Source organism: Schistocerca gregaria, chromosome 1 (assembly GCF_023897955.1).
Source record: "Schistocerca gregaria isolate iqSchGreg1 chromosome 1, iqSchGreg1.2, whole genome shotgun sequence".
In the NCBI taxonomy this organism is placed as follows: Eukaryota; Metazoa; Arthropoda; class Insecta; order Orthoptera; family Acrididae; genus Schistocerca; species Schistocerca gregaria.
Window position 1 is genome coordinate 402781948 of NC_064920.1, and position 13608 is coordinate 402795555.

The 13608-nt window shown below is 41.1% G+C and overlaps 1 protein-coding gene across 2 annotated transcripts in view; it reads left to right on the forward strand.

The window, feature by feature from the left end:
* LOC126349289 (protein rhomboid-like) overlaps nt 1-10384 on the forward strand; it is a 394878-nt gene extending 384494 nt beyond the window's left edge. For both annotated transcript variants that reach the window (XM_050002419.1, XM_050002418.1), the window contains one exon: nt 3832-10384. In XM_050002419.1, coding sequence (XP_049858376.1) covers nt 3832-4191 — 360 coding nt within the window. In that variant the 3' untranslated portion in view covers nt 4192-10384. The remainder of the gene's footprint in view (nt 1-3831) is intronic.
* Nucleotides 10385-13608: the final 3224 nt, after the last annotated feature.

Below are 13608 nucleotides of genomic sequence, written 5' to 3' on the forward strand. Positions count from 1 at the left end.
GGTGAAGGCCCGTAGTTTTTATTTTTTTTTTATTTTTATGAAAGCTGTTCTGTCTCGGTGCCAGTGATGGACGCGTGTTGGTTATCAAACAAGTTGAGGGGCAGCAACCATCCTATCTGCGCAGTAGACACGCTTGACCTACACTTGGAATTATGGTCTGTGGTGCGATTCGAATGTCAGTAGGAGCACTCTCGTGGTTATCACTTGGCCCCCTGACTGCTGGTTTTTACGACAATCTGATGATTCTACCTGTATTGCTGACAATCAGGCATTGCATTCAAGGGATGCTTTCCAACACGGTAATTATCGCCCATATGCCGCCAGTGTACCCCAACATGCTCTACAGAGTGTCGACATGTTGCCATGGTCCGCATATTGACCGGCCAGTGCAACAGGCATGGAACTCAGTCCTGCAAACTGACATCCGGCACCTGTACAACACAATGCATGCATCATAGAATGAAGGCTTTCACTGCAGGTGTTGCCATCACTTAATTCTTCCGGGCTGAGATGCCGTGAACCATAAGACTCTCCCCTGACGTTTCGCCTTCGACTGCGGAAGGCATCCTCCGAGGACAATCGGCGAACTGCAATGAGAGCGCGAGTGAGCGCCGTATATATAAGCCATCCAGAGGACGCCGCTTCAATCACGTGACGTCGGCTGTGCTATGATCTCTGATATTGCCAACTTCCTCAAGTGAAATTAATCGATTGTCACGCCGTTGCTGCAATGTTGACATCCATGTCTTATCCAGCTTAATGCCTTCATCTTTTCTATTAAAATTTTTGCAGTGATTGGCAGTCTTTATGGCCTCTCTGTACATTCGCGCATAACAATGCGACGTATTTGCTATGACGGTCGTCTCACTGAACTTTATTTCATGATCACTTTCCTGAAACACATGTTCCGCTACAGCCGATTTATCAATACGTCCGAGGCGGCAGTTCCTGTTATGTTCACCCAGACGGATGTTGGCGCTTCTTTTTGTTGTGCCTCTATATAACTTTCCACAAGCGCACGGAATTTTATAGACACCTGGTGTAGCTAGACGATGTCGTTTATCTTTTGCGGATCTTAAACATTCTTTTATTTTCGAGGTGGGTCTGAAAACAGTTTCCACATCGTACTTGATTTTTCCAATGCGGTCAGAGACCTTTCTGATAAATGGTAAGAACACTTTCCCCTTGAGTTGGTGTCGACCCTCGTCCGTCCTGGTTATCAATCTAGTGCGTAGTGCACGATCTATCTCCCTGTTGTAATACCCATTCTTCTTGAAGGTCGCTCTAAGGTGTTCAATCTCATAATCTAAGTGAGCCGGTTCACATATTTTGTGCGTTCTGTCTGTTAATGTTTTCATCACCCCTCTTTTATGTCGTGGGTGCTGATTAGAATCTTTCTACAGAAAAGACACACACGCTGATCGTTAGACCCACCACGAAACTAAAAGAATGTTTAAGATCCGCAAAAGATAAACGATATCCTCTAGCTACACCAGGTGTCTATAAAGTTCGCAGTTGTGGAAAGATCTATACAGGCACAACAAAAAGAAGCGTCAACACCTGTCTGGGTGAACATAACAGGAACTGCCACCTCGGACATACTGATAAATCGGCTGTAGCGGAACATGTGTTTCAGGAAGGTGACCATGAAATAAAGTTTAGACGACCGTCATAGCAAAGACGTAGCATTATTATGCGCGAATGTACAGAGAGGCCATTGAGATTGCCAAACACTGAAATAATTTTAATAGAAAAGATGAAGGCATTAAGCTGGATAAGATATGGATGTCAACATTGCAGCAACAGCGTCACAATCGATTAATTTCAATTGAGGAAGTTGGCGATATCAGAGATCATAGCACAGCCGACGTCACGTGATTGAAGCGGCGTCCTCTGGATGGCTTATATGTACGGCGCTCATTCGCGCTCTCGTCGCATTTCATCTATTGTCCTCCTCGGAGGATTCCTTCCGCAGTCGAAGGCGAACGTCAGGGGAGAGTCTTATGTATGGTTCACGGCATCTCAGCCCGGAAGAGTTAAGTGATGGCAAAGCATGCATGTTTTCACGTATGCATTTAACATTCTTTCGGTTACATTGGTTATTAATTTACAAGCATTTCACATTTTCAGTGGCGTATTTCGCGCTTACATTAACCTGTGATTTTGCAATGTTATTCGCTTAAATATGTTACCTAGACAAATGTATTCCCTAAATTTCATTACTCTACATTAATTATATTTGGTGTTGTGACTTTTTTTCCATCAGCGTATTTTTTGGTTTGTTGTACATTCTTTTTATAAAGAATACGCTTGATTTGATTTCGTTTCATTACAAGCCAAATACATTACTGGCCATTAAAATTGCTACATCACGAATATGACGTGCTACAGACGCGAAATTTAACCGACAGAAAGAAGATGCTGTGATATGAAAACGAGTAGCTTTTCAGAGCATTCACACAAGGCTGGCGCCGGTGGCGATACCTAGAACGTGCTGACATGAGGAAAGTTTCCAACCAATTTCTCATATACAAACAGCAGTTGACCGGCGTTGCCTGGTGAAACGTTGTTGAGATGCCTCGAGTAAGGAGGAGAAATGCGTACTACCACGTTTCCGACTTTGATAAAGGTAGGATTGTAGCCTATTGCGGTTTATGGTATTGCGACATTATTGCTCGCTTTGGTCAAGATCCAATGACTGTTAGCATAATATGAAATCGGTGGGTTCAGGAGGGTAATACGGAACGCAGTGCTGAATCCCAACAGCCTCGTATCACTATCACTCGAGATGACAGGCACCTTATCCGCATGGCTGTAACGGATCGTGCAGCCACGTCTCGATCCTCGAGTCAACAGATGGGGACGTTTGGAAGACAACAACCATCTGCACGAACAGTTCGACGACGTTTGCAGCAGCATGGACTATCAGCTCGGAGACCATGGCTGCGGTTACCCTTGACGCTGCATCACAGACAGAAGCGCCTGCGATGGTGTACTCAACGACGAACCTGGATGCACGAATGGCAAAACGTCATTTTTTTCGGATGAATCCAGTTTCTGTTAACAACATCATGATGGTCGCATGCGTGTTTGGCGACATCGTGGTGAACGCACATTGGAATAGTGTATTCGTCATCGCCATACTGGCTTATCACCCAGCGTGATGGTATGGGGTGTCATTGGTTACACGTCTCGGTCACCTCTTGTTCGCATTGACGGCACTTTGAACAGTGGACGCTACATTTCAGATGTGTTACGACCCATGGCTTTACTCTTCATTCGATCCCTGCGAAACCCTACATTTCCGCAAGATAATGCACGACAACATGTTGCAGGTTCTGTGCCGGCCTTTGTGGATACAGAAAATGTTCGATTGCTGCCCTGGCCAGCCCACCCTCCAGATCTCTCACCAATTCAAAACGTCTGGCCAATGGTGGTCGAGCAACTGGCTCGTCAAAATGCGCCAGTCACTACTCTTGATGACCTGTGGTATCGTGTTGAAGCTGCATGGGCAGCTGTACCTGTACACGCCATCCAAGCTCTGTTAGACTCAATCCCCAGGCGTATCAAGGCCGTCATTACGGCCAGAGGTGCTTGTTCTGGGCACTGATTTCTCAGGATCTATGCACCCAAATTGCGTGAAAATGTAATCACATGTCAGTTCTAGTATAATATATTTGCGCAGTGAATACCCGTTTATCATCTGCATTTCTTGTTAGTGTAGCAATTTTAATGGCCAGTAGTGTATAACTTCGCGTAAACATCACGTGAGGAGTGGTCCTCTGTGCCCTGTTCGGCTGCATTACTAACTGTTGTGGCAACGTGTTGCAGAACTACCGGGCGCTGCGCTACAAGGTGTACCGCGGCGTGTCGGTGGCGGTGCTGCTGCTGGCGGACGTCGGCTTCTCGCTGCACCACCACTACGCCACGGGCAACAAGGGCCCGCGCATCTGCTGGGCGGCGCACGCGGCGGGCGCGCTCGCCGGCCTGCTGCTGGGGCTCGTGGCGTTCCGCGCGCAGCCCAAGCCGGGCGCCCTCGAGCCTCCCGCCTTCGGCGCCGGCTGGCCGCGGCTCGCCGTCCGCGTGGCGGCGCTGGCGCTGCTCGGCGCCGCCTTCTGCGCCGCGCTCGCCTGCAACGTGCTGCGCCCCGACAACCTGCGCCTCGTCACTGCCTGCCCCCGGCCTTCCTGAGGGGACCGCTCACTCAGCCTTGCGGCCGAGTCTCAACTGTGCGAGCGGCTTCCTAGTCCCTACCCACTGCTCGAGACAACGAGCGCCGGTTCCTGTACTAAGACTCCACTGTCACGACTGGTCGCTCCTGTTTAGACGTCGGGCGCCAAATTAGCGTGTGTTCCGAGTGCCGTCTGCTGTGAAAGTATGGTTATGAGGGACTGTCCATTAAAAAATTGGAATACAACAACATCATTAAGCAATTAGGAATAACGGTGGAGTTCGTTAATAACCAATCACCGTAGTGAATATTCACGTCAAAGATGAACGCTAAGTCTATGACCCTGCTGAAAATTGAAGGAACACTGTTAGGAAAAGTGTCATCTAAACATTACAAAACATTATCACTTATTTTCTCGAAGAAATAAATACAGACAAACTCATTAAACAATGTTAAAAAGGCAGTAAATAGAGCATTTTTAGTTTATTCTTTCTGTCATATTTTCCTTTAAGTGACAAACAGTATCCAACGTTCTTTTCTGCTTCAATAGGACTGACTTATTCACTGGTGAAACATTTTCCATTCAGCCATTACTTTTATGTTACAATCTGTGCAAAATGTCTCTTTTTCTCGTATCAGGTCTTAGTCTGTCTTTTAGGAGGATATTCGTAATATAAAAATATCAAATCGTCATGTAACCTGCGCTTTGTATCACTAAAACGAATCAAACAGTCACATAAAGACTGAGAAAACACCGAAGGGCTGTATTTGTTTCTTCTAACATGGGTGAGCGTGCCAAGAGATGGGTAGCTACCGACGTTGGCAGACCGCCTCCTGTTTTGCGCGTGCGGAGTATTCAGCATACTTAGGTCCCTAGATTTCTACACTCGACACAATCAGTTGATCAGTGACATCAGTGACTCACTCGCACCGCGGATGGCGACTGATTTACGCGCAGGTACGTGACACGCACCCAGTATGAGTAGTCGCATTCGACCGGAAAGTCGTTCGTGCAAAAGGGTCCTTAATTTCTGCTTGGCAGGGTCTGCGGCATGACCCAGTACAAATAGTCTGAAGGACACGCGCAGTTGTCTGCCGATATCGTCTTCTTTTCTTCCGTGTTGTGCGCAGCAATTTGCCATTACATTTTTCTCCGCGTTTCTGTTGCGTTAGCGCCGCGTCGGAAAGTGCGACAGAAGGCTACCGAAATTTTGACCGCATGGTCACGCTGCCGCCACTATACAGCTTAAGGGAAGCAGAGACAATCATATGATTCCTCACATAACGTAGCCCACGTACTGAATTTCAATTCGCGAACAGTTCATCCGTCCTGCAGGTTTTGCTACGTTGAACAAACATCGTTCTGTGTACTTACCGGTCCCTGTAATAAGGAACCCATAAATCTAACGTAACACTGACCTGTGACGTGTACCCTCGCAGGATTCCGAGATACTGAAAGAATGTTTCTGTGTACTGGTGGAGCGTTATTCTTCAGATCTTTTATGTTTCCCTTACCACGGAAAATCGGTATTATGGTATTAATCATCAGCGCATACCGCCCTAGAGGTACTCCAAACAGCAACTTAAATGAGTCACTGGGATGGTATTTTTCCTAGTGAAGATGCAGAAAGCTGCTTATGTAGCTCTAATATAGCCAGTGATGCACTTCTATATCGAAACAACTCTAGCAAATTGTGACGCAGCTGAATTTGTCTTCCACTTTTTTCCGGTTTTCGTCAATGTCCGTGTATCGTTGAGCATCTTATTATGTGAAGCATGAAACATATAGCATAACTGCTTGCCTCTGTGCCTTTCCATTACCTGAAAATCGGGTTCTATATTCCTCATGAATTTTATCATCTTACCAAAAATTACAATTGTCAAGGTTAAACTTTGTTTGTTCCCAGCATACTGCGACGTTTATGCATATCCAAACCGTTTCTACAAGTGATTACTACCACTGCACATGTTCCACACCATTGCTATACATGAAACGGTTATGGTTCACAAGCTGCAACATTGTTTCAGTCTATTGACAAACACACAGCACTAAGCACTTCGCCGTTAAAACACACATACACACATACACACACACACACACACACACACACACACACACACACACACACACGGTCATTAACCATCACAATGCACATGTGTTCCTGTCGGAACTTCGGTTCTGAAAATCTATATAAGTGAGCCAATAAACTAGAACGTCTTCTAAAGATATATTTTCTTGCCACATTAGGAATGGCATTTCAGCAGTCTACCAAAACTGCAGTTTTCTGTGTTATGATTTCCAGAAACAAAATATAGGGACTTCATTTACAAACGGATATTTAGTTTGTTATCAGAAACTACTAGATGATGGATGCTAATGTTTATTCACCAAGGCCTGAAAGATGAGTCTCTGGTTCTGGGCTCGTGTAAGTCGGTCGATTTCGGGCCACGACAGCTTTGTGTCTGGTTGCTGTCAACAGTGGCTATCTAAACAAAGGTGCGACTATGTGTGTCGTAGCCGTTAGGAAGTGATTGTTGTGTGGTGCCGTGCCAAAACAAGCAAGTGGGCGTGTAGTGCTAGTACTGTGTGACGAAAGTGCAGCTTGTTCCGCTCGCACCGCCTCTCCCACGAAGAAACCGATGTACTGTTAGACTGTGGGTGCAGCTTGCTTCCTCCTGTTTCTGCACCCGCTTGAGGATTCGGTCATAACGTTTTAAAGACATGTAGAGTCGTTCTTCCTTTTTGTGTACTACCCTAGTAGTACAGAAACATTAATTGAATCTGAGTCACTTTTATGATATGTTTCCTAGTAAATATTCATAAAGCTGTTTGTCTAGCTCTAATACAGTTACGATGAAGAACGCAGTGCCAAAATGTTTTTGATGGCAGGTCTTCTCAGACAACATATGTACAAAATGTTGAAATACCAAATGAAAATAACTTTATTCACATCAATGTCCTTTTATGTGTTTCACCTAAGCATTTCAAAATTATGAACAAGTCTTAAAACGTCCATTCAGCTGCTCCAGTGCTTACGTTTCGACAGGAAGCCCCTCTACTGTAATGCTACACTTCTGGTGTTATCTAAGTGTGTCTAATGCTGTATAAGATATAGTCTTTGTTCATTGATAGTGGAGGATGAAGTCTAGTGGCATTTGTTCTATATCATTTTGCTTGGTTCATTTTAACAAGTCCCGATGACAATTACAGCCGTCCCATAATACTGAATTGCTCAAGTACAATCATCTCCTCTAATTATAAATCGTATCTCACCCAGTGGATCCGTCGATCTGGTATGACCAATGGCATGCGACAACCAACGAATAAGACTGGAAATCTACAAGAGAGGCATGATTTCACCTTATGGTGTATAAATTAAAAAGTGAAACTTGGAATTCTCTCACTTGCTCAAGTCGCATATTGCCCTTATGAATATAAATGATTATTTTCCGACACTTTTGTGAAAGGGATATTGAGAAGTGTAACTGTTCGAAAGGACAGAGATTTTTCTTGTTTGCACGTACAAGAAAACAAGAGACTTTCAGTAAAGTTAACAAAATTCTCATTGAGCATTATTGTTAAACACATTAAAAAGAATTTTTAGAGCTACAGTAAGTGATTTGCAGGACTGAAAATGAAGAAAGCGAAGAACAGATCTCTGCTAAAGCAAATGTGCTGTTGCATTTACCATTGCTTTTATTAATAGTTTTCCAATGGCAGCTGCATTCCGTTTCTTGTTGGGAGAATAGTAAGAGTATTATGGATTTAAATTCTAAACTTAGTTGCATGTTGCATAAATATTTTTGACATTTATACTAATTATAATCTGTGTTGAGGATGGCAGAAAATATGTGGTATTTATATGCATGAAGTATTGCTTGCTCATGAACATTTGTGTCTTTAATTTAGGACACATGTTGTTTTCTTGTAGAAGAAATTGAATAAGAAACAAATATTTAATATGCCCTCATTGTTTATAAGCAGAAATCGCACATTAGCAAACCAACATGCTCAAGAATAAACACTTGAAAGAACAATGTAATAAATCTGGTAAGTCCATTACCATAATTTGTGGTTTATCATAAAATGCTCAGTCGTATTTTGACATTTAATTAGCTGACTCTTCAGCGACAACATAGTAAACGATATACACATCTTTCATAGGTTTGTGTAATATCTTTCATAGGTCATTGTAGCTCCACAAAAACTCTTGATAGAACAAGTGTGCAAAGAGCATCATTATAGAGTCTTCACTGTAAATGCTGTCAACCAGATGTTGTATAATTGTAGATCGTTTTAGTGCCATATCATAAAGTAATCAAACAGTACAGTAGCTTAGCCTGAATTTTCAAGAAATGGTTTCTGAACATTTGTATGTTCTGTATTTCTCATTTTTAGAAAATAACTAGTGTTAAACTGTAACCTAAAATGAATTTTGTAAACTTTATGGGGGTACTGGTTTTTACACAGTGGAAATGTACCAATATATGTACCCTCATAATTAACATATTCAATTTTAATTCTTCATTAAGACAATGTACTTTTATTTGTCTTTCTTTCTTTTACCTTGCACTTCACTTCTCATGAACGGTTGACTTTTTCAGTAATTCTTAGAGCGCTGTATTATGAATATTACTATTAATCTTTCTCATTAAGTCTTTGTTATATGTGATGCAGAATCATGTAAGACTACTATACAACCTGTATATTGGCTGTTGCCATGATGAAGATAAAATCTCATGTGATACATATTATCCCCTAATTACCTGTATGTTAGCTGTTGTATCACCAGGGTACATTGGTTTTAAATTACCTATAGAAAAAGCGTTATACTGTAATTTCATTTCTTGTGACTCAACAATTTAAAGTAATAGTTAGAAAATTCTACCAAAATCATTAACTATATACTTTTAAGAAAATGCTACAGTTCTTGCTTCATTATATACCACTTTAAAAAAGATATAATGTCTAATTGAATGGCAGAAATTGTTTACCTGGTTTCTCTTCACATTCAGTCTAATAAACAATACTGACATCCTGTTCTTAGCAGATACATCTTACTTCCCCTAATCTACCTTTTGTGTAATAAACATGATGAAGACAGAAAATGTAGACTTACACAGGGGATACTAACAATCTTGCTTCTGTGTACCAATCACAAAAAAAAAGAAATAGTGTGAGATGATTCTGTTATACAATCAAACTGAAATGTGTGTGTAATTGTAAGTAGAATTTCAAGACTGTGACAGTTTTGCAAGCCAGGAAAACAAAAGGAAGTTCTAGAAGTTTCTTAGTCTTTCCTAACACTGCTAATTTTAAAACTGTATCAGTTTCAAAGAGTTTAAATAGGAGCAAATTGTTTAAATGATTCTGGTTCTAGCTTCACCCTTTGTGTTGCTGATACATGTATTTTTTCTTTGTGTAAATGTAGTATTTTTAATGAAAATTCCGTTTCTGCTTCATTGTAATGTATTGAATGTTAAAAGTTAAATACTGCACTTTTAAACTATCATATATAATAATTTTGTAATTCAATGGATGATTTCCTGAAGACAAATGAACTACCCATGTCTATATTTTTATTTGTACTTACAATATAGGTATGGAGTACATCATCTCATGCATTGTTTGCCACACATATAACATAATATCACTGGCTCACTAACATGGCATTTTTCCATAAAAGTTGTTGCCAGGTAAATTTTAATCTGACATAGGTTTAGGAATGCTCAAGACTGCCAAACATTAGGTATATAAAATTATAAGAAGTAGCATAGTTATTTGTACAACAGGTTTTTATAAGATGTGTAGTCAGAGTGAATGTGAGTCATTATCAGCAGTATTACAATAACAAATACTATTTCTCTTCATACAGAGCCTTTGTTTCATATGGCAATGTTCAGTGCATAATGATAGGTATAATATGTAAAGCTTTAATATGAATGTCTAATGAGTTTACTTATGAGATGCTGATTATCTTTTTCAGTTATTCCCCTCAATCTTCTCATAATAAATTGTCAAAAATCATTTTTCTGGTAAATGATAAAATGAAAAAGAATGTGACAGAATATATATGAGATGTATTTCTGAAATTTATGACAATTATTATTAACAGTTTTAAACAAATTTTGAATAGATAAATTAAAATCTGAAGTCTCTGAAAAATGTAAAGAGACATAATTATTTAATTTAATAAAATTTTCTGAGAGCAATTCTCTTTATCTTTTAATTTTAATTTGACAAAATAGTTTCACCTTATCTTACAAAAAGACGTTTGCAACATTTAACAAATAGTGGAACAATACATTTAAATACAAAAACTTTAACCAGACTGGATGATAACATTTGCTTTGCAATATTCTCTCACATAAATTTGCTATGTGGTTGACTTGTATCTAGTAGCTTAGCACTACAGCAAAACAAGAGTTGTGAATGTTTATGCTTTCCTGGCAGATCTGTTCAGAACATGGCTCTTGTTTCTGTCACATCAGGAGATTATGCTTTGTTAACCCCACAACATTTCTTCGAGGCATCTGTTCAGTATCATCAGGTGGTAGCTGCTACTAGCTGTAGGCAAGCAGCAACTGCTCCAGTAGTTGCTTCTTTCCAATAGTGATGACATCTAGTGGTTGTCTCGAAGAAATACTGTTGAAATTACGCATTTTGACCCAGCAACATATCTGACAGCCATATAGTGAAGTAATAGTTGATTGTAATTTAAAATTTAGTGCCTCTGCAGCTGTTTGGGTGTTATCATGCACATGTTTGTGGTAATTATCAAACAGTGATGAAAGACATTGTTCCAAGGACAAGTCTTCTGTAGTGTAAAAAAAAAAAATAGTCAAATCTCGCATAGACCTGTTTTATGCATACCAGCTACAAGATTCTCATTAATTAGAAATGAAAGTAACTAGTTGTATTCCTATATATATATTGTCTTCTATGTACATGTATAGTGAACGCAACTTCAACTAATCTTAGGCTCTACTACAGTTTCATACAGGAAACATCTTCTTTTGTTGGAAAGTATTTAGTAACATATTGTTAGCTCAATAATATTTCTATAATACATACCAGCACCTGTTCATAAAATGAAGTATGAAGTTAGGCACTTATAGCAAAAAAAAAAAAAGAAAAAAAAGGAAACAGAAAATAGTCGTACTGTCCGTACATAATCTGTCTACACAGAAAAATTATCACCGCAGTTGACAAGAATAGAAACTTTGACAGAGTAGTGGGAAGAAATCGGAAGTATGAAGACTGCCTATGCTTTTCCTATGTTGCATATTCGGAAGCAAACAGATAGAATGGAGATTGTCGCATAGTAATTTTGATTTTTAGTCAACAGTTGTGGAGAAAGACCAGCTGGCTTTATTACGCCATATTTCAAGTTAGGAAATATCCCTGAGGCATAGAGTGATAACATGAATAGCATAAGGTAGACTTGAGGTATAGAGTGGTAACATGAATAGCATAAGGCAGACTTTGGGTTAAACCTTGGTTGCAGTCCTGTGGTTTTATTTATCCTGCGGTTATCGTGATAATGTTGCTGTCCTCTCTGTGAATGGCAGCAGCAGCGTGTATCGATACTAGTACTGCTGTACTATCTTTGGTGTGGCGGATATAGTTTCCAACTGGACGGTGTGTGACCACTCGGTCGGTTGGCGTGGAGCAGCTAGCAGCTAGGAAGTCTCCGTCGCACGAACACTGGCGGAACACTGGCGGTGTGCATGCGCGGTTGGAGTGTGAGGTGCTGCTTGCGAGTGCTACGAAGTTCGCCGCCTCCGATCTTGGGCATGGAAGTTGAGTCCTCACTTAACCTACTATCGAGCCTCAACTGTTTACATTTCTTCATTGGATCCTGGTTGTCGCTTTTGGGACATTCCGGCGAACAGCAACGTATGTTTCTTCAACTCGGTTAAGATTATAGCTGTCTTCCTGTGGAGTTTAACTTAATTTATTCCCTGTTATTGAAGTTGACCAGCCATATTTTCTGCCTTGTGGCCATTAACGTTCCGGTTACCTGCCCTGGTCGATGACGTAATTTTCGGCAGTGTGTTTTCCTCGGCGTGGTGTGTAGTTCGACAGCTGAGGTGTTGTTGGTAGTTGTGGCCGCCAATATTCTGTGTGTTATTGTATTGAAATCTTGTGGTCGTTTTGCTGGCTGGGTGGAGCGGAACTGATCTTGTTGATTGGTCACTTCGTCGACTGACTGCGACTGACTGTCTGTCGGTTGGGTAGCCTCCAGATTAGAAAGTCGCTGGACAGACCGCCTGTCTCACCTGAACGGGCGTGTTACAATCTCAGGCCGAACCTTGGAAACTTCTGAGCACCGTTCCTTGTGTGTTACATATCAATTTCCCTGTTTGGGGTTTAGTTATTTGGTTGATGTGTGGCCTTCAGCCGAGTATCAGTATCTCTTAGAAATTAACGTCCTTGTCTTGCCCTTAACCCATGAGATTGTTATTCTTTTATATGTGGCCCTCTGCCGAATTTTACATGAGATGTTTTCAAGATAAGGCCTTCTGCGTTTTAAACTGAAACTCCTTTTCTAGGCCTTAAGCCTAGATATGTGGCCTTCAGCCGACTATTGATATCTCTTAAATTAATGTTTTTGTCTTGCCCTTAAGACATGAGATTATTATTCTTTATAGGGGTCTTGAGCCGAATTTTATAAGAAACTGCCCTACCCTCTCCTCACCTCATCCCTGTGCACTCCCCAGATGCACTTCACTGTTCCCAACTCCTATCCTACTATCGCTTCCCCCTCCCTACCACAGCCACCTCCTTACCCCCACACAGTTGCCACTCCCATCATACACTACTATTGCCACTCGCAGTGTGGCTTCAGCTGCCAGAGACTGCAGTCATTTGTGTGTGAGTTGCACTTGCGTGAATGTGTGTGTGTGTGTGTGTGTGTGTGTGTGTGTGTGTGTGTGTGTGTGTGTTAGCTTGGCCAAAGACGTTGTTGGCCGAAAACTTATTTGTGATAGTCGTTTTGTTGTGCCTATCTGCGATTCAGCATCTCCACTGTAAGGTGAGTAGCGACTATCCTTTTCAAAATATTGTTGGATTTCGATAATGTTAGTTCTGGTTTGTTGTTACTATGGGCTTCGTTTGTGTTGTGTAGGTCAAGTGAAATTTCCACTATTTGGGTTTGGAGTTGTGTTTTGGTTCTTGGTGTCATGGACTTTATTTGGGCTATATCGGTCAAGTGAAATTACAGACACCCATTTTTTGTAGATTTTTGTTGGTTTGTGGTGCTGTGCTCTTTAATCTATAAAAAGGAAAGTAAAATTTCCGATATCGGATTTTCAAGTTATATGCGAGTTCTTGGTGTTGTTGACTTTGTTAGAGCTATTAAGTGAAATTTCCGATACCAATTCATCTTTTTTTCAGTTTTTTGTTGTTGAGGTGTTGTTGATGTTTTCATATA